At 41.3% G+C, this 27,954-nt stretch overlaps 1 protein-coding gene and 2 long non-coding RNA genes across 6 annotated transcripts in view; 1 reads left to right on the plus strand and 2 right to left on the minus strand.

The window, feature by feature from the left end:
• The window catches only part of LOC309848227, an 89,418-nt gene extending 88,880 nt beyond the window's left edge, over positions 1-538 (minus strand). For both annotated transcript variants that reach the window (XR_014302901.1, XR_014302902.1), the window contains exon 1: positions 411-538. This is a non-coding gene — a long non-coding RNA (uncharacterized lncRNA). The remainder of the gene's footprint in view (positions 1-410) is intronic.
• Positions 132-10,135, plus strand: ZNF396 (zinc finger protein 396). Of its 2 annotated transcripts, none has more exons than XM_082699532.1 (5): positions 132-223; positions 988-1,088; positions 2,477-2,898; positions 3,381-3,522; positions 8,128-10,135. In XM_082699532.1, the coding sequence occupies exons 3-5, from the start codon at positions 2,482-2,484 to the stop codon at positions 8,580-8,582; spliced, it is 1,014 nt and encodes a 337-aa protein (XP_082555658.1). In that variant the 5' UTR covers positions 132-223; positions 988-1,088; positions 2,477-2,481; the 3' UTR covers positions 8,583-10,135. The 2 variants fall into 2 exon arrangements, with proteins under 2 accessions (XP_082555658.1, XP_082555659.1); XM_082699533.1 differs by lacking the exon at positions 132-223 and adding an exon at positions 526-613.
• LOC309848228 lies at positions 1,192-27,906 on the minus strand. 2 transcript variants are annotated; one of them, XR_014302904.1, is made up of 3 exons: positions 27,560-27,906; positions 26,578-26,682; positions 1,192-1,421 (listed from the first exon to the last, which is right to left on the minus strand). It is a non-coding gene; the product is annotated as an uncharacterized lncRNA (long non-coding RNA). The 2 variants fall into 2 exon arrangements; XR_014302903.1 differs by lacking the exon at positions 26,578-26,682.
• Between the last annotated feature and the right edge of the window lie 48 nt (positions 27,907-27,954).

Consider the following 27,954-nt stretch of genomic DNA (forward strand, 5'->3'; position numbering starts at 1 on the left):
TTTATGTGAACAGGGACGCCGAGCAGCGGGATTCCTACCCCGTCGGGGTTAACCCCTTCCCCTAACTCGCGTCACACTGAAAGCTGCCGCGGCTCGTCTCCATGGCAACCGCCGCTCCCTCTCCGGCTGGTCCCAGCCCGCCACGGGGACCGGAAGCAGCTTCCAATCGAGCGCTTCCCCCGCGTCTTCCGGATAACGCGGGGTCGCTTTTCCCGGTCGGGAGGTGAGAGCCGAGGCCTCTTCTGAGACTCTAGGCCGCGGGGAGAAGCGTCCTCACCCGGGGGTGGGCGGAGGCGGCCGCGGCCGTCGGCACCGCCGCCAAGCAGCCCACTCGGCTCCTCCCTCCGCGCACGCCCTCTTTATTCCCGCCGCGACTCCTGTCGCCCCCTGGCGCTTCCCGCGGCCCCTACCTGGTCCCGCACCTCCTTGCCCCTCACCATGTCGGCAAGCCCTTAGCTCCGAACTGCGCGCGCAGCCCCGCGGCGCCTCGGCCGCAGCCGAACCCGTTAGGTTCCCAGCCGGCGCGCGCTCACCTGCGCTCGGCGCAGCGTCCTCAGCGGTCTCGCAGTCTCGCGGGGCCGGGACCCACGCGGGAGGGGCGCTGGCGGGGCAGGTGGGCGACGCGTCCGGGGACCCTCGAGCACCGGGCCTCAACGAGCCGGCCCCCTAGGGGTGGGATTCTGGACCGAGAGTCCGTCCTCCGCGGAAGGACCCCGGATTCGGGGCTCTCGGCGAAGCCCCTGCACGGAGCCCTAGGGGGGCTGGCCCGCGTGCGGTGTTGGGGGTTCGGTCTCCCCGTCTCCCGAGTAACGCCGAGAGCTGGTGTGCAGGAGGCATGTGTCGGCTGCTGGTGCTGAAGAGGCACAGTGCACCGCGGCCGCCCCTCTCTCTCCGTGACTTCCCGAGGCTGCTTTAGTTTAGGGTCCCTCAATGTAATGCCCCCCAAAGGCTTCCAAACTCATGGCCTCAACCTTTCCCGCGGTTTAGGTCTCCACCCTACATTCTGTCCTGTGCCCAGTATATCATCCAGGTCTGCTGCTGCTCCTCTGCCCTGGGACGTCTGGCCTCCTGACCACGCAGCACCGTGGGTAAGTGGATGGCCTGTGACCCCTTGCCCGTGCTCTCACTCCCTGAGCTTGCCTTGTTCAGTTCCTCATCTACAACGTGGGCAGGAAAATTACCAAACAGGGCTTTTGAGAGGATTTCAATAAATTTATATTTAAGGTGCTGAGAAGTGTGCGTCCTAAATTCTGTGTGTCATTTGCTACATCGCGATCACTGTCGTATCATTTATTTGGTAACATTGTTGTCTCTCCTGCTAGAATATAAGCTTTAAGGAACCACAGGCTTTGTTCAGGTCACTGCTGTATCATTGGTGTCCAGAACAGCGTTGATGAAGTCGGATGGAAATGGTAGACTGCCTGAAGAGGAAAAACGGGCACATACAAGATTTTTTAATTAGCCATCAGTTATCAGTGATGCATATACTAAAATGGTGCTAAAAGTGTCTTTCAACCCCCCTTTCTGCGAACAAGCTAATGACACTTGGGGAAATTGCTGTCCTCATACATCACTATGCTGCTGTTGACACTGTGGATCGATAAACAGTCTTTTCTGTAATTCATTTGATAATAGATAGCAATACATTTGCCACTCTCCTTAGAGCCGGATAAGCCAAGTCCTTGGGATATCCTTGAATAACTTGGGGGAAAAAGAATATATTCCTGAAAATGTGCCTCCCAACATTATTTATGATAGTAATTTATGCTAGTAAAAATTTGTGATAGTGAAAATTGGAAACAACTAAATAGTCTCTGATAAAGGAAGGTAAATAATAAAGATAATATGGATCGGAAGCAGAGCATGAATAAATGGAAGCATATTAAGATGGAGGAATATGCAATTATTTTTAATAGTTCCTTTACTGTCAAAATAGTATTATTTTAATGCTATTTGATAGTATGAAACATGATGTTATAATCAATACTGTTTAATAGTAAATGTTGAAAAAAATCCACATGAAACTACTTCTCTCGTGAGACTATTTCTTAGCACTATTTGCAGCAGGCTAGAAAAAAATTAATTAGCTCCTTGAGCCTGCCGAGTCATAATTTTTCTCAAGCTTCCCTTATTTCTGCTCTCTAGGAGTTCCTGCACAATCCTGGCTGATCCCTTATTGTTATACTTAGTCAGCCTCGTGTGCATGATTTGCAGAATAAATTGGGAATTACTCATGCATATGAATTAATGCATCTTAGCTCTTCGATTCTCTCAAGGAAGGATTCTTTGAAAGCGTGGTTTATACTAAGATTAAGGGCAGTACTTTCTGTATAGTCTGTTACTAATCTTAGATGTGTTGTTCTAGGAAACATTTGTCTGTGTCATCTTCCCACTTGTTTCTTTAATCATATTTAAGGAGTGTCCTTAAGGAAAACGTCACCTTCTTGGAGATTAAAGCCTAGGTCTCTGTTCCCAGTCCAAATGTCTGCAGAGCTGAGAAAGTCATCACTTCTTCCACACACTTCAGAGGGGTCTGACAGCGCTCTGAGAGTGAAGATGGAAGAGGAAGAGCAGACTTGTGATCTGGACTCCCACCTCCCCTGGAGCAGCTGCTGCAGCCCAGAGACCTTCCGCCAGTGGTTCAGGCAGTTTGGCTACCAGGAGTCCCCTGGTCCCCGGGAGGCTCTGAGCCAGCTCCGGGAGCTTTGCCATCAGTGGCTGAGGCCGGAGGTGAACACCAAGGAGCAGATCCTGGAGTTGCTGGTGCTGGAGCAGTTCCTGGCCATCCTGCCTGACGAGCTACAGGCCTGGCTTCGAGAACGCCGGCCTGAAAATGGAGAGGAGGCCGTCACTCTGCTGGAGGAGCTAGAGAAGGAGCTTGATGAACCAGCTGAGCAGGTAAAAAGGCATCTGGTGGGGATGAGTGACCGGGTTGAGTCAGGAGCTCTGGAGCATCACTGGGGATAGAGCTCTCAAACTGTACTCCTACTTAGCACACTAAACACGGAGGGCAGTGAATGTACTTCCACCTGTGCCAGAAAACAGACTGTGGCTCCGCTTTCTTCCTCCTTTTTCCTGAATCCCCGGGTATTTTCCATGTAGTATCTTCTCTATTATTTTTTTTAAGATTTTATTTATTTATTTGAGAGAGAGAGAGACAGCCCAAGCAGGGGAAGTAGACAAGGGAGAGGGAAAAGCAGGCTCCCCGCCAAGCAGTGAGCCCAACAGGGGATTGATCCCAGGACCCCGGGATTATGACCTGAGCTGAAGGCAGACACTTAAGCCAGAATCACCCAGGCACCCCTTCTTCTCTATTATTTTTATCCCAAGTCTCAACAAGATTCCCTTCTTCAGTCTCAGTTATACTTAACTGCTTCCAGGTCCTTTTTGGACAAAACGAGGACAAGCTTGCAGAGAAACTGGCATCTTGGGAAATCACTCAGGAGTCACCATGTAGCCGGATCAAGCCCGTAAAGCAGCAGCTGCCATTGGCTTCAAGGGAGTTCTACTCAAGACAAAAAGGTGAGAGGCGGGACTTGGTTCATGGGGACAACCCATCATGTGTCAGCCCACCACACACATCCCGGCTGCTTTCGGCAAAAGGTCTCCAATCTCCGCTCCTGCTTCCTCTCACCGTGGGGTCTTCCACCATTAGATGTTGTGCGAATGATCATTCTCAGTGTTTTGTTCTTGTTTCTTTCCCAGAGAGTTTCATAATCTCTCTCAGATTTTTAAATCCTTGACATCATCTCCATGGGGATTTTCAAGCCTTTTATAAAGGAGCATGACCCTTGGGCTCCTGAGTGGCTTAGTGGGTTTAACGGCTGACTTCAGCTCAGGTCCTGATCCCCATGTCCTCGGATCAAGCCTTGAGTCAGGGCTCCCTGCTCAGTGGGGAGTCTGCTGCTCCCTCTCCCTCTGCCCCTCTCTCAATGTGTGCTCATGCTCTCTCTCTCAAATAAATAAAATCTTTAAAACAAACAAACAAACATGACCCTCTTCTCAAATGAAATCTTGTACGGAGTTCCAGTACATAAAACAGATGAAAACACAGCTACCCTCACTGAAGCAGGAGCAAGCAGCGTCCATCCACAAGGGCTCCAACTTGGCCTGTTCCCCCCATGGCACCTTCGGGCAGCCCCTGAGGAACCCCAGAGTCGCAATCTAAAGACCACTGGTCTACCTCCTCATTTTCTGTCTAGCTTCTTGCTTGGTTACTGGTGCCATGTAGTATGAGAATCACCATATTCCTGCTCAGATGACTTTGCCCTCTCATGATGACTTGAATATTTTCCTCTTCTCCCTCACATCCTAAACTGGCCTCGGTGGCTGCTTGCATCACTTTTTACAAACGTGCTCTAAAATGGCTTACACAGCAGTCTGGTCCTCTATTGCAGATACTAAAAAAAATAAGAGCTGTGGGGAAAAAGCAAAGTAGGAGCGAGGTCTTACTAAATAAAGTAGGGACAGAGCTTTATTAAATGAAGTGGTGGAGAAGGCCTCTTTGGTGAGCCACATTTGAGCAGAGGCCTTTCTTCTAGATGACCATGCTGGATGAAATGGGAGTCAGAAATAAAGAGGGAAACCCCACTTGGGAGGATCTCCCCTTCTCCCCCTCACACGGCTTCCATATTCCACAGGTTAAGCTAAGTAAGGTTAGAGTTTTTCCAAGATATTTTTGGTAAGAAAATCCAGGAAACTAAAAATACAAAAATACAAAAATTTATTTTATAAATTATAAAATAAATTTTTAAAAATTAAAAAAAATTTTAAAATAAATTATAAAATAAAATAAATTTATTTTTATAAAAATAAAAAAATACAAAAATTTAGAGACTTAGAGAGTAGTTCTCTTAGTTGACAAGTACCTGCTCTCAAGAGGCTTGCACTGGGCACTTAACATCTCCAGTGTAGCAAGTGTCTTGGCTTAACTAGGAGAGATTTCTCCTAGTGTGAAAGTCTTTTCATACTCCATCAGCATCAGGAGGGAACCTCCCTTACCCCAGCAGCTTTTTCTGGTAATGACAACAAAAGTAATCAACCTCAAAGCCAGGTCTTGGAACCCCATTGTTGACAAGAACTACGTTCTTGTAGAACTACATTCTACATCCGAATTCCCTCAGAGAGGCCTTTCTTATATTTGTTGTTTTGTTTTGTTTGTTTTTCATTTTATTTTTTTCATCCAAATAACTGTACTCTTTAATCGCCACCCCCTATTTCCCCTATCCTCCCCAGTCCCTTACTGTCTGGTAACCATCAGTTTGTGCTCTGTAGTTAAGAATCTATTTCTTGGTTTGTCTCTCTCTTTTTTTTTCCTTTCCTTGTTTTGTTTTGTTTCTTGAATTACACATATGAGTAAAATTATGTGGTATTTGTCTTCCTCTGACTGACTTATTTCACTTCCCTTAATAGCCATAATACTCTCTAGCTTATCCATGTCATTGCAATGGCAAGATTATGTTCTTTTTATGGCTGAGTAATATTCCAGTGTGTGTGTGTGAGAGAGAGAGACAGAGACAGAGACATCACATCTTCTTTCGCCTTTCATCTACAGATGGACACTTGGGCTGCTTCCATAGTTTGGCTACTGGAAATAAATGCTGCTCTAAAACAGGGTGCGCATGTATCCCTTTGAATTAGTGTTTTTGTACTTGTTGGGTAGATATCCAGTAGTGCAACTCCTGGATTATAGAGTAATCCTATTTTTAACTTTTTGAGGAATCCTCATACTGTTTTCCACAGTGGCTGCACCAATTTGCTTTCCCACCAACAGTGCAAGAGGTTTCCTTTGTCTCCACATTGTCGCTAACACTTTTTCTTGTGATTTTGATTTTAGCCATTCTCACAGGTGTGAGATTGTATCTTACTGTAGTTTTGGTTGGCATTTCCCTGATGATGAGTGGTGCTAAACATCTTTTCATTTATGTGCTGCCCATCTATATGTCTTCTTTGGAGAAATGTCTATTCTTGTCTTCTGTTCATTTTTAAATTGGATTATTTGGTTTTTTGGTGTCAAGTTGTGTAAGTTCTTTATATATTTTGGATACTAATCCTTTATCAGATATGTCATTTGCAAATATCTTCTGCCATCCAGTAGGTTGCCTTTTAGGTTTATGGATTGTTTCCTTTGCTGTGCAGGAACTGTTTATTTTAATGTACTTCCAAGAATCAATTTTTGCTTTTGGTTTCCTAGCCTCAGGAGACATATCTAGAAAAATGTTGCTTTGGCTGATGTCAGAGAGATTACTGCCTTTGTTCTCTTCAAGTATGTTTATGTTTTCAGGCCTCACATTTAGGTCTTTAATGCATTTTTTAGTTTACTTTTATGTATGATGTAAGAAACTGGTCCAGCTTCATTCTTTTGCATATAGCTGTCCAGTTTTCCCAACACTTTGTTGAAGAGACTGTCCTTTTCCCATTGTATGTTCATTCCTTCTTCCTTGAAGATTAATTGACTATTAAATTATAGGTTTATTTCTGGGTTTTCTATCCTCTTTATTGATACATGTGTTTGTTTTTGTGCCAGTACCATACTGTTGTATTTACTGTCGTGCACTATAACTTGAAATCTGGTATTGTGATACCTCATTTTGTTTTTCTTTTTCAAGATGGCTTTAGCTATTTAAGGCCTTTTGTGATTCCATACAAATTTTAGGATTGTTCTAATTCTGTGAAAAATGCTGCTGGTATTTTGATAGGGATTGCAGTAAGTCTATAGATTGCTTTGAGTAGTATAGACATTTTAACAATATTTGTTCTTCCAACCCATGAGCATGGAACATCTTTCCATTTCTTTGCATTGTCTTAAATTTCTTTCATCAGTGTTTCATAGTTTTCAGAGTACAGGTCTTCTATCTCTGGTTAAATTTATTCCTATATCTTTTCTTCTTTTTGGTGCAATTATAAATGAGATTGTTTTCTTTTTTTTTTTAAGATTTTATTTTATTTATTTGACAGAGATCACAAGTAGGCAGAGAGGCAGGCAGAGAGGGAGGGGGAAGCAGGCTCCCTGCTGAGCAGAGAGCCTGATGCTGGGCTTGATCCCAGGACCCTGAGATCATGACCTGAGCTAAAGGCAGAGGCTTAACCCACTGAGCCACCCAGGAGCCTATGAGATTGTTTTCTTAATTTCACTTTCTGCTGCTTCATTATTAGTGTAGAGGAATGCAACAGATTTCTGTACATTGATGTGTATCCTGTGACTTTACTGAATTCATGTATCAGTTCTAATAGTTTTTTGGTGGAATCTTCAGAGTTTTCTAGGTAAAGTATCATGTCATATGCAAATAATGAGAATTCTACTTCTTCTTTACCAATTTGGAGCTTTTTATTTCTTTGTTGTCTGATTACTGTGGCTAGGACTTCAGTACTATTTTGAATAAAAGTGGTGAGAATGGACAGCCTTGGATTTTGAAGGTAGAGATCAGACATTGAAGTCACTTTGGAATTTGAGCTATCAAAAATGAATTTGAGAGAGAATCCTTACCATTTACAAAATGATTTCTGTTTACACCAATAATAATGTCATTCACCTAGTACTATAAAATACATATGAGAGTAGAAGTTTTTTGTAAGTGGGTACTCTGTGCTACCCTTGATTCATTTGAGGTGACAGTTATGCTAGTCTATAATCCTCCCCTTTTCCCTCCTAATTTGTATTTCTGACCTTATATTCCATATTCATTTTTGACCCCTTGGCTTTCTTCATTTATCATTATTAAACTTTTATTTATTGACCTACATACTAAGTCTTGGCTATTACTACCCACTGCCACATCTGGCTTCTCTCCTTTGGTTGCTTCTCTGCTTCTCCCATAATTTCTCATCTTCTAGTCCCTTTTCTTCCAGAGTTCTTTTCAGTCTCTGATATACCTTTTTACCTCTAGCTGTTGCATGGAGATTTTCATCTTTATAATTGACTGTCTCCTCAGTATATAAATCTTGCCTTTTTGCCTTATGATCTTCTTAATGTTTTGTGACTTACCATCACAATCTTCCACATTGTGGTGCTATTTTATAGACATGCTAGCAATAAATAATCGGTATATATTTTTTTGATCATTCTATTTGCCTTTCTTTCTTTCTGAACAGAGAACAGTGACATTGCTTTTCTGTGTATTATTTCAGCTAAAGACACGAAAACTACAAATGTGAATTCAGCTTCAACACAAAAGACTTCTCCAGGTATAGAACTGCATTCCACTATTTCCAACACCCTTCATCTGGACGCTCCCCAGAGTTGCACGTATAGAAGAGCCTGTGAACAAGATGGCAACTTTGAAAGAAGACGGAGAAACCCTTTTGGAAAAAAACAACACAAGTGTGATGAATGTGGCAAAGTCTTCAGTCAGAGCTCAGCCCTCATACTCCACCAGAGAATCCACAGCGGGGAGAAGCCTTATGCGTGTGATGTGTGTGCAAAGGCTTTCAGCCGGAGTGCCGTCCTGATTCAGCATCGAAGAACACACACTGGGGAAAAACCCTACAAGTGTCATGAATGTGGGAAGGCCTTTAGTCAGAGCTCAAATCTTCTCAGACATAGGAAAAGACACACGAAAGAAAAAGTCCCATCGGCGTTGTAAGGGAATCAAAGCATTTGCTCAGAGCTTTTTCAGCGGGAAAAGACACAAAGCACAAACACTCTTTTAGTATTTCAGTGGTTTTAGTGGGCACTAGTTTGCTTTCAAAAGTCATGAAAGCTTCAGGAGAGAATGTAAAATATCTTCTGTCAACATTGTTTGCTCTTCTGCTTGTCAATTCAGTGTCGATTCAGATGTTCGAGATTCGAAAGATTAATTCATATTTCCATCCCTAGGGCAGCTCTTGAACAGACATTCCCAAACATGTTCTATCTCCATTACTAATACAAATCATGAACTAGCACATTTCTCTTTAGACAAGTTTCCCTGTTGAGAAGGAATGTGTGTGTTACTCAGTATAAAAATAAGTATCTTCCTCCATTCCATAATGAACATTGGAATTAGACCAAAGATTAGAGCATGTTAAAAATTTTCACCATTTGTTTTTTGTTACCAGATTCAAAATCTGAGAATAGGGTTGAGGAGGCCCAAAAGAATGTGTACTTTCAGACCAAATTATTGTTAGGGGGTAGATGAATAAAGACATCTACTCTCTTATGAAAATTCACAAAAGCCTACACTATTGATGATACTAAGTAGTTTGCTTTTTTTTTAAGACTTATTTATTTTTAGAGAGAATGTGTGTGTGAGTTAGGGGGAGGTGCAGAGGGAGAGAGAATCTCAAGCAGACTCCCCTGCTGAGTGAAGAGCCCACGACCCTGAGATGATGACCGGAGCCAAAATTAAGGATTAGATGCCTAACCAACTGAGCCACCCAGGGGCCCCCTAAGGAGTTTTCTATGTAGGAAAAAAAATAATCTCCTTTACAATATAATTTGGAAATAATTCAGTGAAAACAGTAAGATGGCTCTACATGTCTAAGGGAATGGCATAGGAATGTTGTAATAAACAGGGCTATCTATGGGTGCTTATATAAGGTTCATGAGCATGTTAAAATGAAAAAAGGGAGATGAAGAAAGACTGTCCAAATAAGACTGATAGAACACAAATATGAGCAAGCGTGGTCTGTAATGGAGAGTTGTGCCACAGCTTACGTGGAAAAGGAAACCCTTAGCAGCTGACAGGTCTCCTTTGGTGTTCTTCAAGGCCCCTTTTCCGGCATAAATCAGCTGTGAGCATGTTTCAGGCATCTCAAGACAAGCTTTTCAGGGTCTTATGCACGTTCTCAGTAAGGTCTGTTTCTAGACAAACTGTCTAGACACCAGCCCCTGGGTTCTGATGCTCTTCCACAAAATTCTAAAGTTTAGTTTTAAGAGTCCACTGAGTTTTGCCCATATTTATGTAAATCAGATTTCCTGTTTAAAATGACTGATTAAATGTTATTACCATTATTCTGACAGTATACAACATGATGTTCCCTTTTCTAGGGAATCTTGATAAAACTATTACAAGAATACATGCATTAAAATGTGTTCTATGGGTTCTAATACATGCATTAATGTGTTCTAATCATGTGTTCTAATTAATCTAATTAATCTAATCTAATATCTAATTATGTGTTCTAATACATGCATTAAAATGTGTTCTATGTTCTATGTTCCTGTGTGGCTCTGAGTTAAAGCCTCTGCCTTGGGCTCAGGTCATGATCGCAGGGTCCTGGAATCGAGTCCCACATAGTGCTTTCTGCTCAGCAGGGAACCTGCTTCCTTCTCTCTCTCTGCCTGCCTCTCTGCCTACTTGTGATCTGTCTCTCTGTCAAATAAATAAAATCTTTAAAATGTGTTCTATGTTGCCACAGTTATCAATATGAAAGCAGATGTTAGAAATGAAGGTCCTTAGGAGAAGGGAAGAGGGGGCTCATAGTGAACTTTGGAATCTTTGTGATGTATTGTATTATCAGAAAATCTAACCACATCTAGTGCTTAGAGTAACTCCAGAAACAAATATGGGGTTACTGTGCTCTACTTAGAATATTGATAATGTAAGATTGGTAAGGGGAGAAGTGAATGTAAATTGTAATTATAGAATTTTCTGATAGCGATTATACTTTGTAGCTCTAACAATATGTGAAAGTGTCTTTGGGCTCATTCTCTTTGTAATTAAAGGAACAAGCCATCTATGAAAGCAGCGAATGCTGTATTGTATATGTGTATTGTGAATTATTGCTTAATTAGGGAAAGACAAGAGTTTCTTGTTACTGTGAATAAAATGACAGAATGTCAATCAAGTGTGCTGAGGAAGGTTGTCTTCACTTGGTGCTGTCATAAACCTTAAGAGATGACATTCTCCGCATTGTGAATAATCTGAATTTCTCCCTGAGAAGGTGGTATGAGTCATACATATCTAAGTACATGACAAGTCTTTAAAGGGTGTTGTTGTGTCCTAGAAGTTACTCATGGACTTACATAGTCTCCTAATGCTAGTTCATTCAAATGGAGGTTTAATATGACTTGGGCTAAACTTGATATGAAAAATTAGCATGATGTTAACAACCCCATTAGATTTATTTCTGTAGATAGTAAGTACTCCCAAATGAAATTGATATTTTTATGAATTTCACTTCATCGTGGCCTATAATATTAGCTATAATTCTATGCTCTCTTTTTACCTCTCTCTGATTCTCTTCAGAGACCAGATCACATGTTGGTCACAGCCCTTAAACCTTCCGGAACTGGGAATGCTTCTGCATGCAAAATGCACGTGTGATGGTTTAAACAAGTAAGGCTTTGTAGCCAGAAATCTGGAGGTGAGTTGCCGCTGGCTGTCAATCAGCAGGTGGACAACAACTGGTCTAGATGTGGTCTCTGCCCTTTTGGCCTTTCTCTCCTGCTTATTTTCTCAGGCAAGAGAGCTGTCCCAGCTCCAAGAATGACATCCTGGGCCAAGCCAGGGAGGAAGAGGAAAAGGAGCTCCAGCCATGGCCATCTCCTTTGCTAGGAAAAGTAAAAGTTTTCCACGAAGTCCCAACAAAATTCTGCTTACGTTTCCTTGTTGCAAATGTGTTTGGTAAAGCATGAGTTTTCAACCTATAGAGAGAAAATGGCAGGGCAGGTCAGTTTTGGCAATGACGCTGGGTCAGCCAACAGTGTTTGCCACACTCCTGGGCCACCTTCCTTTTCATGGGCAGATGGCTGTTTTTGCCTCCTGCATTATGGGAAAAAAGACCAAAGGTAAGTTACAACCTCCTGCCATCAAATTTGTCAACGTACCTACACCCACCCCTCATTTCCTCTCCAAATGAAAGGGGTCTCTCTTCTCCCTCACCATTCCTGCTCACCTCTGAAGGAGCTTGGCTGCTGTCAGTTATTACCCTTCTCTTCTATTTCATCATCCTTTCCCCTCTTTGAGGATGCATCTCTCAACATTTAAATATGGTGATGGGACTAGCCCTCCAAATCTATATTTTTCTGGTGTATCTTTACAAAATTTTACAAAATTCTTTCCCCTGAGTGAGGGGGAAGAAAATGGCCCTTAGCTTTGACTTCTTCATATGCATCTATTTCTTTCAACCAGAACGATCTTTCAAAAACAAACATTTGATCATATCCCTTCCTTGCTCAAAACATAGGCTTCCCATTGCTTTTTAATTTTTTTAAGGTTTTATTTTTTTATTAGAGATCACAAGTAGGCAGAGAGGCAGGCAGAGAAAGAGAGGAAGAAGCAGTCTCACCGCTGAGCAGAGAGCCCGACGTGGGGCTTGATCCCAGGACCCTGGGATCATGACCTGAGCCGAAGGCAGAGGCTTTAACCCACTGAGCCACCCAGGCGTGCCCCCACCGTTGCTTTTAATATAAAGTTTTTGAGGCTTTTTGTGATCTGACCACAGCCTAGCACTTCAGCTTTATCCCTTGCCATTGCATCCTTCATACTCTATGCCAAAGCCATTCCAGATTAGCTAAAGTCCTCCTGCCTCCAGGCCTTTGTGTGGGGTACTTTGGAACTCTTACCAGCTTCTGCACTTCTGAATACACTTCTCCTGTGTATTCTAGCTTGCCACTTCTTCCAGGAAGCCCTCCACCCTAACACACCAACAATAGATTGGGGACCACTCCCACACCCTTCTATTCATTACATAGCAGTCTGTTCTTAACTGGTATTACATTTATCACACAAAATATCAAGCTGCAAATGTGGTCCCAAGAAGAGGAAGACGAATGACACTTTGGAAGAAAGAAGTCGTGAGATAGTGAAAGAAAAAGTGAAAAAACCCTCCCATCTCCTTGAAAGGGCGAGGCAAAGGGAAGGTCAGACACAGGCGTCCCTCTACCTCTGCGTCCAATCCCTGCAGAAATGCCAGAGGGGATTGGGAGAGAACTTGAAAGGGGAGAAGGCTGGGCCCACCTGCTATTGAGTGCATTGGCAGAGCAATTGCTGAACAGCGCTTCCGTTCTCCAATACTGGACTACAGTAAAAATGGCAATGCAGTGTTGGGCAAAGGACCTCTACCAGCTAACAAATGACTTAGAAGATCTATGGCAGTTCTCCATGCTCATTGGGAGCCCTGGAAAAGAGCTGACTGCGCCAGCTGGAGAGTTGGGATCATTGCACAAAGGAACTTTGTGGATCTTACAGCTACAGCTGCAGAACCCAGCTGGGAGTCTCACCCATACTTTAGAGGGTGGCTAGAACCAATGTAGAGATGACAAATGAAGGGAAAGATACTGGCCTCCAGCCTAGCCAAGAGAACAAATCACTGGTTGCTGTAGGTTAGGTGAAAAAGCACCACAGCACACTACCTGCGAAGGCTAGAGACCAGAAAAGAAGGACAGCAAGCCCATCTGAGACCCAATCCACAGCATGGCCTCACCTAGGCAAATGTAAACCCCCTCCCCAAATATCCAGATGGCAGAAAAGGGCAGAGGAAGTTAAGACCCATGTTAGGGAGTTGAACTTAAAATGGACTGAATAATTGAATTCTTTTACCACCACCCACCTACCCAGTGGGGTGGGAATTCAGGCAGCAAAAATATCAGTTATAAGAAATTAGCTTCATTTTACTTTGCATATTTGAGAAGAATTGTGATAACTTTTTACCCCGCCAAATGGGCACTTATATCTGCTTCTGCTATTTTATGTTTCTTGAAAACATGAACTGACCCATTCACTGGTGTTTCTGAAGCATTTAGCATAGTACCTGATCCATAACAGACACTTAGAGACTTGTGGAATGAGGGGTGCCCGCGTGGCTCAGTCAACTAAGCGTCTGCCTTCAGCTCAGTTCACGATCCCAGGGTGCTGGGATGGAGCACCACATCAAGCTCCCCACTCAAAGGGGAGTCTGCTTTCCCCTTTCCCTTTACCCCTCCTCCCATTCTGTGCTCTCTCTCTCACTCTCTCTCTTAAATAAATAAAATTTAAAAAATACTTGTGGAATGAAAATATTTGCAAATTGTATATATGATAAGAGATCAATATCCCGAATATATAAAGAATTCCTACAGCTCAGCAAGAACAAAAACAGCAAAAACAATTTATTTCAAAAATGGGCAAAGGACATGAATAGCTATTTCTCCAAAGAAGACATACAAATGACCAATAGGCACAGGAAAAGATGTTTAATACCACAATGAGATATACCCATTAGGGTGGCTTTGATTAAAAATAGAAAAAATAAGGGATACCTCGGTGGCTCAGTGGGTTAAGTGTCTGCCTTCTGTTAGGTCATGATCCCAGGGTCCTGGGATTGAGCCCCACATGGGGCTCCCTTCTCCTCAGCAGGCTACTTCTCCCTCTTTATCTGCCTCTCTCCTTGCTCATGCTCTCTCAAATAAATAATAAATAAAGCCTTTTTAAAAAATACAAAACATAACAAATATTGGCAACGATGTAGAGAAATCAAAACACTTGTGCATTGCTGATGGGAATGTAAAATGGCACAGCAGAAACCAGTTTGATGACTCCTCAAAAAGCTGAACATAGAATTACCAAATGATCCAGCAATTCCACTCCTAGGCATATTATCCAAAAGAACGAAAAGCAGGGACTCAGATAGATACTTGTATACTACTGTAAAAATGGCAATGTTCATAGCAGTATTATTCACAATAGACAAAAGGTGGAAATAACCAAGTGTTCATTAATAGATCAATGGAGAAGCAAAGTGTGATATGTAAGTACAATGAATGTCATTCTGCCCTAAAAACAATGAAATTCTGATAATGCTACAGCATGGATGAAACTTGAAAACATGCTAAGTAAAATAAGGCAAACACAAAAAGAAAAATATTTTGTGATTCCATTTATATAAGATACATAGAATGGCAAATTATAGGGACAAAATAGACTAGAAAGTTACCAGGGCTGGAGAAAAGGAATGAAGAGTTATTTAATGAGTACAGACTTTCTATTTGAGGTGATAAAATGGTTCTGGAAATGGGTAGTGTGATGATTGTACAACATTATGAATGTATTTAATACTATTGAATTATACATTTAAAAATGGGTAAAATGGTATGGGGCACCTGAGTGGCTCAGTCAGTTAAGAATAGGACTCCTGGGCGCCTGGGTGGCTCAGTGGGTTAAGCTGCTGCCTTCGGCTCAGGTCATGATCTCAGGGTCCTGGGATCGAGTCCCGCATCTGGCTCTCTGCTCAGCAGGGAGCCTGCTTCCTCCTCTCTCTCTCTCTCTGCCTGCCTCTCTGCCTGCTTGTGTTCTCTCTCTGTCAAATAAATAAATAAAATCTTTAAAAAAAAAAAAAAAAAAAGAATCGGACTGATTTGGGCTTGGGTCGTGATCTCGGGGTCGTGAGATCAAGCCCTGAGTTGGGCTCTTGCTCTCAACATGGGATCTGCTATAGATGCTCCCTCTCTCTCTCTACCCCTCCCTCTCACTCCTGCTCTCTCTAAATAAATAAATCTTTTTAAAAATTGGTTAAAATGGTAAATTTTATGTAAATGTTACCACAATTAAAAACAAAAGCATTGAAGGAAAGAAAAAGGAAATTACTTTTATATAATCCCTGCCCTAATATAGTTTATATTCTAGAAAAAGTAGAAGCAAAATTCTACAGAATGAATGTTATTGAAAGGCAAGGATCTGGAAGACAAAATCCAGACAAGTGTTTGGTGAAAGCACTGACTGAATGTGAGCCCAAATAATGCTGTCTTTGCCACTAACATTGAGGACAGCCAATGAAGAGACTATACCAGCAGTCCTAGAGGAAGATTGGGGTGGACTATATCTGTAACAAATCCTGGACAGTTAGTAAATAATATTAAAATTAGTTGTACTTTCCATCTTGAATATAAAGTATTTCCTTTTGGGGTGCCTTGGTGGCTCAGTTGGTTAAGAGACTGACTACTGACCTCAGCTCAGGTCTTGATCTCGGGGTGGTGAATTCAAGCTCCGTGTTGGTCTCCACACGGGGCATGGAGCCTACTTTTTTTTTCCCCAAAAAGATATTTCCTTATATAAAACTATATGCTAAATTAGTTTATTGATTCCTGAAATTTTACCTAATGGATGTATCTTATTATTTGGGTCTCTTAATTTTACTTGAATTTGAATTTAGCTCAGATTAACTAGCCTGTCTTTGGTTGAAGGATTATTTTTATTCAGAGGCCAGAATGACAGGGTTGGCAGCTTATATAACGTGTGCAACTCTAGTGTCCGAGCTAATGATCAGTTGGGTAAACAGCTGCTATCTTTTCCTACGCAGCTTGGCTGGCTCCAGTATATTGCAGGAGTTATCAGGACGCTAGGTAGAATATCACCATTTGGACAGGTCAGTGGGGTTGCATCAGAACTAGATTAATCCTTGGGTGCCTGGGTGGCTCGGCGGGTTAAGCCTCTGCCTTCGGCTCAGGTCATGATTTCAGGGTCCTGGGATCGAGCCCTGCATTGGGCTCTCTGCTCCGCAGGGAGCCTGCTTCCCCCGCCCCTCTCTGTCACTCTGGCTACTTGTGATCTCTTTCTGTCAAATAAATAAAATCTTAAAAAAAAAAAAAAAGAACTGGATTTTTCCATTAGACTTTGCTTTTATTTTTTTTATTTTTTTTTAAGATTTTTATTTATCTATTTGATAGACAGAGAGAGATCACAAGGAGGCAGAGAGGCAGGGGGAAGCAGGCTCCCCGCTGAGCAGAGAGCCCGATGTGGGGCTCCTTCCCAGGACCCTGAGATCATGACCTGAGCCGAAGGCAGAGGCCTAAACCACTGAGCCACCCAGGCGCCCCTAGACTTTGCTTTTATTCACTGCCTATCAGCAGTCTTATCACCTAAGTGGTTTTACAGTTTTCCCTCTCAAAATTCATTCAACTCCAAATGATTACTCAAAGCCAGTTATGGTAATGTTCTTCCACCTGCAAGTAATTTTGATTTAGGAATGGGCATATCCGGACACCTGGTTTAGATGGCTCAGTGTCTGCCTTCAGCTCAGGTCATGATCACAGGGTCCTAGGATCAGAGCTCCATGTGGCCCTTCCAGCAAAGCGGCAAGTCTGGTTCTCCCTCTGCCCCTCCCTCCCACTCAAGCTCTCTAACAAATAAAATCTTAGGAAAAAAAAAAAAAAGAAAAGAAAAGAAAAGGTATGGACATATCACCCAACCTAAGTCAATGAAATGTGAGGGGAAAACTGTTTTATGGTTTCTGGGAATAGCTTGCTTTCTCTAAAAAGGAGACACAGAAGAGATGATACCTTTCTATGTCCAGATGTTGCTGTGACTGGCTATGATGAGGCAATGCTGCGACAGCTGGCAGATGAAGCTGACACACGGAGGAAGGAGCTAAGAAATCTGCAGAGAAGAGGGACTCAAGTCCTGATGTCCTGTTCCTTGAAATACTTACATTAGAAAATAAGAAAGGTTTAAAATCAGTGATCTAATTATCACCTTAAGAATCTGAGGGAATGATGGGGTGCCTGGGTGGCTCAGTGGGTTAAGCTGCTGCCTTCAGCTCAGGTCATGATCTCAGGGTCCTGGGATCGAGTCCCGCATCGGGCTCTCTGCTCAGAAGGGAGCCTGCTTCCCTCTCTCTCTCTCTCTCTCTCTGCCTGCCTCTCCATCTACTTGTGATTTCTCTCTGTCAAATAAATAAATAAAATCTTAAAAAATATATATTTTAAAAAAAAAAAAAAGAATCTGAGGGAATGATCTCCCTGATATGAGGAAGTGGTGATGCAACATGGGGGCTTAAGTGGGTAGAAGAAGAATAAATGAAACAAGATGGGATTGGGAGGGAGACAAACCATAAGTGACTCTTAATTTCACAAAACAAACTGAGGGTTGCTGGGGGGAGGGGGGTTGGGAGAAGGGGGTGGGATTATGGACATTGGGGAGGGTATGTGCTTTGGTGAGTGCTGTGAAGCGTGTAAACCTGGTGATTCACAGACCTGAACCCCTGGGGATAAAAATATATGTTTATAAAAAATTAAAAATTTAAAAAAAAAAAAGAATCTGAGGGAAAAAAGTTGAAGAGGATTTAGAACCAAAGTAAGAAGAGGGGACACAATGATAAAAATAAGAACAGAAGTTCTGGTTCTGGGGAAGGTAGAGTAAGCTCATTCCATTCTGTCTCCACGGAGAGATTCCCACAGAATGCTGGGCAGAGTGAGTGAAGCAGCTTCCTGAGGGGCTGTCAAAGTAAAGAGTAGCCAGCAGACTGGGGAAGACAACTAGGATGTGAAGTTCTACTGAACTGCATTGAATTTATCCTCTTTTTCTCCTTTATCTCCTAGCCTAGACTCTGCTTCCTAGTCTGAAACCCAGAAGTGCACACAGAAAAGAAACAGAAAGAACTCCAAGAAAAATGTAGACATGTTCTGTGTCTGGCCTAAGTGGTAGGAAAAAGCCTCCTAAGGGTCAGAAAGATGAGGGAAGTCCCTATCCTTTTTTTTTTTTTAAGAGAGAGAGTGAGTTGGAAGAGGGGCAGAAGGAGAAAGAACTAAAGAATCTTAAGTAGATTCCATGCCCAGCGTGGAGTCTGACACAGGGCCCAATCTCACAACCCTGAGATTACCCCCTCAGCCGAAATCAAAAGTCAGAACGCTTAACTGAGCCAACCCGGCGCCCCAACCCCATATCTTTTTTTCTTCATTTGACTTCTCTCCTATCTCAGCCTGCAGGCAATACTATGACCATGGCAGCAGCAACACAGCAATGGCAAGTGGTCCTAGGGAAGTCACCTTAAACTCAGAAGGAGGAGAACCTTTAGCTCTGATCAGAGGAGCTATTATTCCAAGAGTATGGTGCCAATCCCTGTGGTTTTTATTTTGTGTTCTATCACTGACTGACCAGAAAGCAGACATAGTTGAGAGAAGACAACAGCAGAGCAAGGAAACGATAACCTGATTTTTCTAGCTGGAAGACTACTAATAGAGGTCTCGGGGAGCCAGAAAATGTTGAGTTTATTGCAAAGAACAGAGAGATGAGGTCTGAACACCTCTGTTCACCTCTAAAGCATGCATGCGAGGATGTGACCTTACATTGCAGAGCACAGGCACTGAGCACTGAGCTCCAGAGTAGACTACTTCCCCAGATCCAGACTGGCCACCAGGTGGCAGGCACAAAGGACTGGAAATGTTTGGAAACTGAGCTGACTTTGGAACCACAGCCCACACAGAACTTGTGGCTGGACCCTATCTGGGGCAACTGCCTACTAAAACAAACAAATCAACTTTCTGCTTAGGATTTAAAATGATATCCAGAATCTGATAACATACTATCAAAACGTGCAGGATCAATGCAATATTATTAGGCATAGGAAGAACCAGGAATATCTCAATTTACAAGGAAAAAGAAAATCAAATTATACCACTGCCTAAATGACACACCTTAGGACGGTCAGAAAAAGAAGTTAAATCAGGTATTATAACCAAGTCTAAGAAGTAAGGGTGAATGAATGGGAAACGGAAACATCAGGAAAGAAATCAAAGATAAAAGAGAAGACACAAATGGAAATTTTAGAGCTGAAAAATACAACAACCAAAGTAAAATAGTCACTGGACGAGCTCAGTGGAAGAAAACAAATGATGGATGAAATAGTCACTTATACAGATCAACAAAAATTACCCAATTTAAACAATACTGGGAATAACAGATTGAAAAAAAAATCCTTAATAAACATAGGCACAAAAGTCTTCAAAAATATTACCAAATTGAATTCCGCAATGTATCAAAAGAACAAACACCTGAACCAAGTGGGGTTTACCCCACGGCTATAAGGTTAACCCGGTAGCAGTTTCAAAAGGAAAAACCACATGGTCATATAAATTGATGCAGAAAAAAATACTTGGCAAGATTAATCATCCATTTATGTTACAAATAAAGGGAAACTTCCCCAGACTGATAAAGTGCATCTGTTAAAAAGTGAGAGAGTTTACCACACACCAATTAGAAGGGCCAAAGTGTGAAATGCTGGCAAAGATATAGAACAACAGGAACTCATTCATTGCCGGTGGGAATGCAAAATGGCAGGGACACTTTGGGAGAAACCTTTTGGCAGTTTCTTACAAAACCAAACATACTCTCACCTTATGATTCAGCAATGACACTCCTTTGTATTTACCCAAAGGAGTTGAAAATGTACAATCACACAAAAACTTATACACAGATGTTTATAGCAGCTTTATTCATAATTGCCAAAACTTGCAAGCAACCGAGATGTCCTTCAGTAGGTGAAAGGATGCATAAACTGTGGTACATATAGACAACAGTGTATTATTCAGTCCTAAAGAGAATTGAGCTATTAAGCCATGAAGAGATACGGGGAAACTGTATGAGCATGGTACTAAGTGAAAGAAGTCAATCTGTAAATACTTCATACTGTATGATTCTGCTATATAGTGGACTTCCTGGAAACTATGAAGACAAAAAGGTAAGTAGCTGCCTGGGGGTGAGGGGGATGAGACAGGCAAAGCACAGAGGTTTTTTTAGAGGAGTTAAAATACTCCGTATGAGGGTGCCTGGGTGGCTCAGTGAGTTAAGCCTGCCTTCTGTTCAGGTCATGATCTCGGGGTTCTGGTGTTGAGTCCCACAGTCGGCCTCTGCTGAGCAGGGAGTTTGCTTCTCCCTCTCATTCTCCCTCTGTGCTCTTCCTTTCTAAAATAAATAAAATCTTTAAGAAAAAAACCCTCTGATTGATATCATAATAATGGATGTGTTATATCCATAATAATGGACATAATAGAATGTATACTATTAAATGTGAACTCTAAGGTAGACCATGGATTTTGGGTGATTATGATGTGTCCATATAGGTTCATCCTTAGTAAAGTTATTTACCATTCTGGTAAGTGATACTGATAATGGGGAAGGCTATGCATGTGTGGGGGCTGAAGGCATATGGGAAATCTCACAACCTCCCTCTCAATGTTGTAAACCTAAAATTGCTCTAAAAAAAATAAAGTCTTATACAAAACAGGGACATCTGGGTGGCTCAGGGGTTAAGCCTCTGCCTTCAGCTCAGGTCATAATCTCAGGGTCCTAGGGATTGAGTCCCGCATCGGGCTCTTTGCTCAATGGGTAGTCTGCTTCCCCCTCTCTCTCTGCCTGCCTCTCTGCCCACTTGTGGTCTCTCTGTCAAATAAATAAATAAAATCTTTAAAAAACAAAATGAAATAAAAATCCTAGAGTTAATATCACACTCAGTTATGAAAGACTGAATCTCTTCCCCCCGATGACTGGCAACAAAGAAATTATATCCTCTTTCCATTCCTACTCAACATTGTATTGGAAGTCCTAGCCAGTGCAATAAAGCAAGAAAAAGTAAAGTAATATAGTTTGGAAATTAATAAATACATTTTCCCTGTGTTCACTTTGGCAGCACATATACTAAAATTGGAAAGAAATAAACTTTCCCTTTTTGTAGATAACATGATTATCCACATAGCAAATTCCACTGGATCTATAAAAAGTCTCTAATAGGGTTGTGATGGTTAATTTATGTGATACCTTGACTGGATTAAGGGATGCACAGATAACTGATAAACCATTATTTCTGGGTATGTCTGTAAAGATATCTCCAGAAAAGATTAGCATTTATATCAGTAGACAGAAGAAAGAAGTTCATCCTCACCAATATAAGTGGTGAGGTTCAGTCCGTTGAGAGCCTGAACCAAACTAAAAGGCAAAAGGCAGGCAATTTCCACTCTCTTTACTTTAGTTGAAATATCCTTCTTCCCGCCTCTAGAAATCTCTTTTATATATGTTATATATCCTTTGTTTCTATTTCTCTGGAGAACACTGATTAATACAGGAATTTGTCAAGGTTGTAGAATAAAAGTCAATACACAAAAACCAATAGCAGTTGACCCTTGAACAATGTGGCATTAGGGGCACCAAACCTTCTGCACAGTCAAAAATCCATGTAGAATTTTTGACTTACCAAAAACTTAACTATTAATAGCCTACATTTGACCAGAAGCATTACCTATAATATAGTCAATGAACACATATTTTGTATATGTATTCTATACTGTATTATGATAAACTAAGCTAGAGGAAAAAAGGTATTAAAAAATCATAAGGAAGAGAAAATACATTTGCTGTACAGCACTGTATATATATATCCATATAAGCAGATCCACACAGTTCAAACACATGTGTTCAAAGGTAAGCTGTATATTTTAAATATTGGCAATGTACAACTAGATATTTTAATATATCATTTTAAATATCTCCAAAAACCAGTTACACTGGTTTAATAAATTGAACAAAAATTTTTTTAATTTATTCAAAGGAATAAATTGAACAAAATATGGGCAGGATTTGTACACTTAATTCTACAAAGTGCTAATGAATAAAATAAAATAAATCAAGCATTGGAAATACAGTCAATACTATCGTAATAACTTTGTATGACACCAGATGGTAACTACACTTATCAAAGTGAGCATTTCATAATTTATGTTACTGTTGAATCACAATGTTATACACCTGAATCTGATATAATATTGTATGTCAACTATACTTCAATTAAAATAGAATTTAAATTTTTTTTTTTTATTTTTTACTTATTTGACAGAGAGAGACACAGTGAGAGAGGGAACACAAGCAGGGGGAGTGGGAGACAGAGAAGCAGGCTTTCCACTGAGCAGGGAACCTGATGTGGGGCTCAATCCTAGGATGCTGGGATCATGATCTGAACTGAAGGTAAATGCCTAATGACTGAGCCACCCAGGTGCCCCTAAAAATAAAAATTTTTTTAATTTTAAAAATCAAAGATCGGGGCACCTGGTGGCTCAGTGGCTTAAACCTCTGCCTTCAGCTCAGGTCATGATCTCAGAATCCTGGGATCGAGCCCCACATCGGGCTCTCTGCTCAGCGGGGAGCCTGCTTCCCCCTCTCTCTCTGCCTGCCTCTCTGCCTACTTGTGACCTCTCTCTCTCTCTCTCTGTAAAATAAATAAATAAAATTTAAAAAAATCAAAGATCAAAATGAATGGCAAGATACAGTGTATTAATGGATTGGTGGACTCAATATAATTAACATGCCAAGTGTCCTTAAATTGATCAATAGATTTAATGCGATTCTGATAGAAATTCTAGTACAATATTTTTGTAGATATAGGCAACTAATTGGAAGAGTTGCATGGAGCACTAAATGAATTAAATATTTGAACTAATTTTGAAAAAGTAAAACAAAGTTGGATGATTCACACTACAAAGCTATAGTAATCAAGAGTATGGTATTATCAAAAAAGACACATAGATCAGAATAATAGTCTAGAGAGTATGGAAATAGACCCACAGAAATATGGTTTGTTGATTTTTCATAAAGATGAAAAGACAGGGTGCCAGGGTGGCTCAGTCAGTTAAGCATCTGCCCTTGACTCAGGTCATGATCCTGGAGTCACAGGACTGAGTCCTGGGATCGAGCCCTGTATCGAGCATACTGCTCAGTAAGAAGTCTGCTTCTCCCTCGGCCTCTGCTCTTGCTCTCTCTCTTTCTCATTTACTCTTTCTCTCAAATAAATAAAATCTTTTTAAAAACGATGAAAAGGTAATTTAATGGAAACAAAAGAAACTTCTTGTCAAACAGAACTGGACATCTGTATGCAAACCTTCCCCCTCACACAAATCTTCAACTTATAATTCACAAGTTTTACTAAAGTTAATGCAAAACAAATCATATATTAATATTAAATATAAAAATATAAAAATTTTAGAAGAAAACATGAGGGAATCTTCATGTACTGGTGTTATGTATTCTCAGCTATGACACCAAAAGCACTACTTCTAAAATTAAAAAATGAATGAATTGGAGTTCGTCAAAATTAAATATTTTTCTCTGTGAAACACACTATTAGAAATAAAATTCAAGCTACAGACTGGGAGAAGTAATTGCAAATGACAACATAAGAGACTTGTATCTAAAATATGCATAGTACTTAAAAAAGTTAGCAGCAAAAAAATTTTTTTTAAATGAGGTGGCATGGGGGGGTGGAGTACTTGAACAGACACTTCACAGAAGAGTATTTGTGGATGGCAAATAAGCAAATGAGAAGTTACTCAACATTATTAATCTTTAGGGAGATGCAAATGAAAACCATGATGAGATATGGCCATACACATATTAGAATGGCTAAACAACAACAAACGATAACAGCAAGTGTTGGTGAATATGGAGCATCTGGAACACTCGTACATTGCTGGTGGTAATGTAAAATGGGACAGCCATTCTGGAAAACACTTTGGCAGTTTCCTATAAAAGCAAGCATATAGCATATAGTGTGTGTGTGTGTGTGTGTGTGTGTAAGAGAAAGGAAGAGACATAGACTCTCCTTTCACTGTGGACTTCATTACAATGCTTAAACATAGCTATCAACATATTTCCAGTTGCACATTTTTTTAAAGATTTTTATTTATTTATTTGACAGACAGATCACAAGTAGGCAGAGAGGCAGGCAGAGAGAGAGAGGAGGAAGCAGGCTCCCCACTGAGCAGAGAGCCTGATGTGGGGCTCGATCCCAGGACCCTGGGATCTTGAACTGAGCCGAAGGCAGAGGCTTTAACCCACTGAGCCACCCAGGTGCCTCTCCAGTTGCACATTTTAAGTATTGTTCACCAACATTATTCTCTAGGCAGATTTTCTAGAGAAGGGGAAAAAGCCATATATAAAAATTACATTATACATATTATAGATATAATTTCTTACATATGTAATTTTTTAATGCTATCTTTCCAAATTCATATTTTATGTGCCATATATTATTGATTCTGGCTCAATGTTTCAATTTATTTAAACTAAAATAAAAAATCATATGTATCAGTCAGCTCCAACTGCTATAACAAAATACCATAGACTGGATGGCTTAAATAACAGGAATTTATTTCGGTTGGGAAGTCCAAGATCAAGAGGCCAGCTGATTTGGTTCTCTGGTGAGGGCTCTCTTCCCAGCCTTCAGATGACCACCTTCTCACTGTGTCCTTATGTGGAGAGGAGAGAGAGGAAGAAAAGCTCTCTCCAATTCTTCTTATAAGTGCACTAGTCCCCACCTTCATAACCTCTTATAAACCTAATTACTTCCCAAAGGGTCCATCTTCAAATACCTACACGTTGAGAGTTAGGCTTTCAACATGTCAATTTGGGGGGAGCACAAACATTCAGCCCATAATACTATATTCAGCAATACATTCAGCAGTATAATACTATACTCAGCATTCCCTCTTCCAGATATTTACTCTAGAGAGATCAAAACTTATGTTCACCCAAGGCCTGTCCATGAGTATTTACAGTAGTTCTATTCTTAATTGCCCAAATCCAGAAACAACCCAAAAGTCCTTCAATGGTTGAATAAACAAACTATGAGAGCTGTAGTAAAATACTACTCAACAATAAAATGAAATGAACTGGGGTGCCTGGATGGCTCAGTGGGTTAAAGCCTCTGCCTTCAGCTCAGGTCATGATCCCAGGGTCCTGGGATTGAGCCCAGCGTTGGGCTCTTTGCTTAGCAGGGAGCCTGCTTCCCCCCACCCTCTCTACCTGCCTCTCGGCCGGCCTACTTGTGATCTCTGTCTGTCAAGTAAATAAATAAAATCTTTAAAATAAAATAAAATGAGCTATGGAGACATGCAATAATGTGGATGAGTCTCAAAGGCATTATGCTAAATGAAAGATATGTACAAGCTTACATACTTTATGATTCCATTTATATAATACTCTGGAAAAGCCAAAACTTTTTTTTTTTAGATTTTGTTTACGTATTTGATGGAGATCACAAGTAGGCAGAGAGGCAGACAGAGAGAGGGAAGCAGGCTCCCTACTGAGCAGAGAGACCATTGCTGGGATCCATCCCAGGACCCCGGAATCATGACCTGCGCTGGAGGCAGAGGCTTTAACCCACTGAGCCGCCCAGGCACCCTGCCAAAACTATTTTGATGGGTAATAAATTAGTTGTTACTATGGGTTAGGGATGCAGAGAAGTTGTAAGTACACCCCGAGGAAGTTTTATGGAATGATGGAACTATTCTGCATGATTTTGGTGGTAGTTTCACAAATCATGTATTAAAATTCATAAAGCTATATGCCAAAAACAAGCACCAATTGTACTGTATATTGTTTTAAAAGAAGTAGAACTCCATGAAATAAACAAATAATTGAGCAAATAAAGCCCCCAAAAGTTGATTCTTCAAAAAATAGTAAAATTGATGAATTAGTAGCAAACTGGCAAAAAAAAAAGCAAACCAAAAACTACCAATTTTAGGAATGAAAGAGGAGACATTACTACTGATACAACAGACATTAAAAGGATATTAAGGAACTAGTATGAACAACTTTATGCCAATAAATTTGACAACTTACATGAAATAGAGAAATTTCTTGAGGGACACAAACTACTTCCGCTTACATCTCATTGACCAGAACTGAATCACATGCCTATTCCTAGCTTCCAGAGAGGCAAAGTGAGTATATGGCAAAGAGAAACAGAATGGCCATGGAGGGCTTAGTTCAATCACAACTTACTTTCTATGTCTGGGCACAGTGTTGCCCAACCCCCTCCAATCAAAAAATCGGGACTATATTAGAAGTAATGGGGAGTACTTTTTTTTCTTTTAATACTGATTTATTTATTTGAGAGAAAATGAATGAACATGCATACCTGCAAGCAGGGGGAGGCATCGAGGGGGAGGGAGACAAGCAGACTTCCTGCTGAGCGGGCAGCCAGAGAAGGACTCCATCCCAGGACCTGAGATCATGACCTGAGCTGAAATCAAGGGTTGACGCTTAGCTGACTGAGTCATCCAGGTGCCTGGACAGTGTTTTATGTAGGGAGTTAACAATGCCTACCACATTTAGCTAGTTGCAATCAATACTCCCGGTACAGGGGCGCCTGGGTGGCTCAGTGGGTTAAGCTGCTGCCTTCAGCTCGGGTCATGATCTCAGAGTCCTGGGATCGAGCCCCGCATTGGGCTCTCTGCTCAGCAGGGAGCCTGCTTCCTCCTCTCTCTCTGCCTGCCTCTCTGCCTGCTTGTGATCTCTGTCTGTCAAATAAATAAATAATCTTAAAAAAAAAAAAAAGACTCCTAGTACTTATTGGCTAAAATGGAATATTTAACCAATGTACTTTAAATACCCAGAGGGAAATACTTCTCAACTGGGGGCAAGGACTGAGACCTTCAAAGTAATTGTTATAGAAAAGCCTAGAAAAGATTGTGATTATTCTTGAATGAAATCTGGTTGTGATTTCACAGGTCTGAGGGCTGTGTTTTCCTTCCACTGTGAAATTTTTTGCTACTTTGCTTCCTCTATCTTTGGGTGCCTCTCTTCCCCTTCAGCACACTTCCTCATGGAGGTGTCCCTCCCCTGAGTGTGCTGTGTTCTTCTTTTACTGGAGTACTTCTCTACTGCCTTATAAATACTTGTGTCTTTTTGTTCATCTCCTAAACAAGACAGTAATATTAAAAGAAGGAATCATGACTTCACTGTAGTCACATCTAGGTCTCTGGAATCCAGATAGTATTTACCTGGTTTTTGTTTTTTCCCATTAGTTAATAAGTGAGATGCTTTCAAAGCAAGGTTGAAAGATTTAGCTGGTAAAGAAACAATGAGGCTTTTTAAAATTGAGACAGATCAGTACTTACGTAGACAGTGAAGCCAAGAATTACCAAAAGGTGCTAGTTCCCCATGAAGGATCATCTCACCTCAAAAGGATAACAACAAAACAGAAGGAGTCAGATGACTTCAGTTTGAGATGTGGAATGCTTTGTTGCTAAGAGGCTAATGCCTGAGCCTTTTAATAGTCAGCAGCTGTAGGCCAGGCAGGTGAGGCGGACACCCCATCACAAACCAGCAAGCAATGAAGAACTGTCTCAGGACAGCATCCTTGGAAGACAGGGTTGTGAGCGGCAAATGGCCTTATTGCAGCTCCTCGGAAGCTCACAAGGATCACAAGGTTGTTCTGCCAAGAATCAAATCAGCTGCAGTTCAAGCCTCACCTACATGACCCATGTAGGTATGTGCAGCTGATATGGAGCTA

Source organism: Mustela nivalis (assembly GCF_964662115.1).
Source record: "Mustela nivalis genome assembly, chromosome: 14".
Lineage (NCBI taxonomy): Eukaryota > Metazoa > Chordata > Mammalia > Carnivora > Mustelidae > Mustela > Mustela nivalis.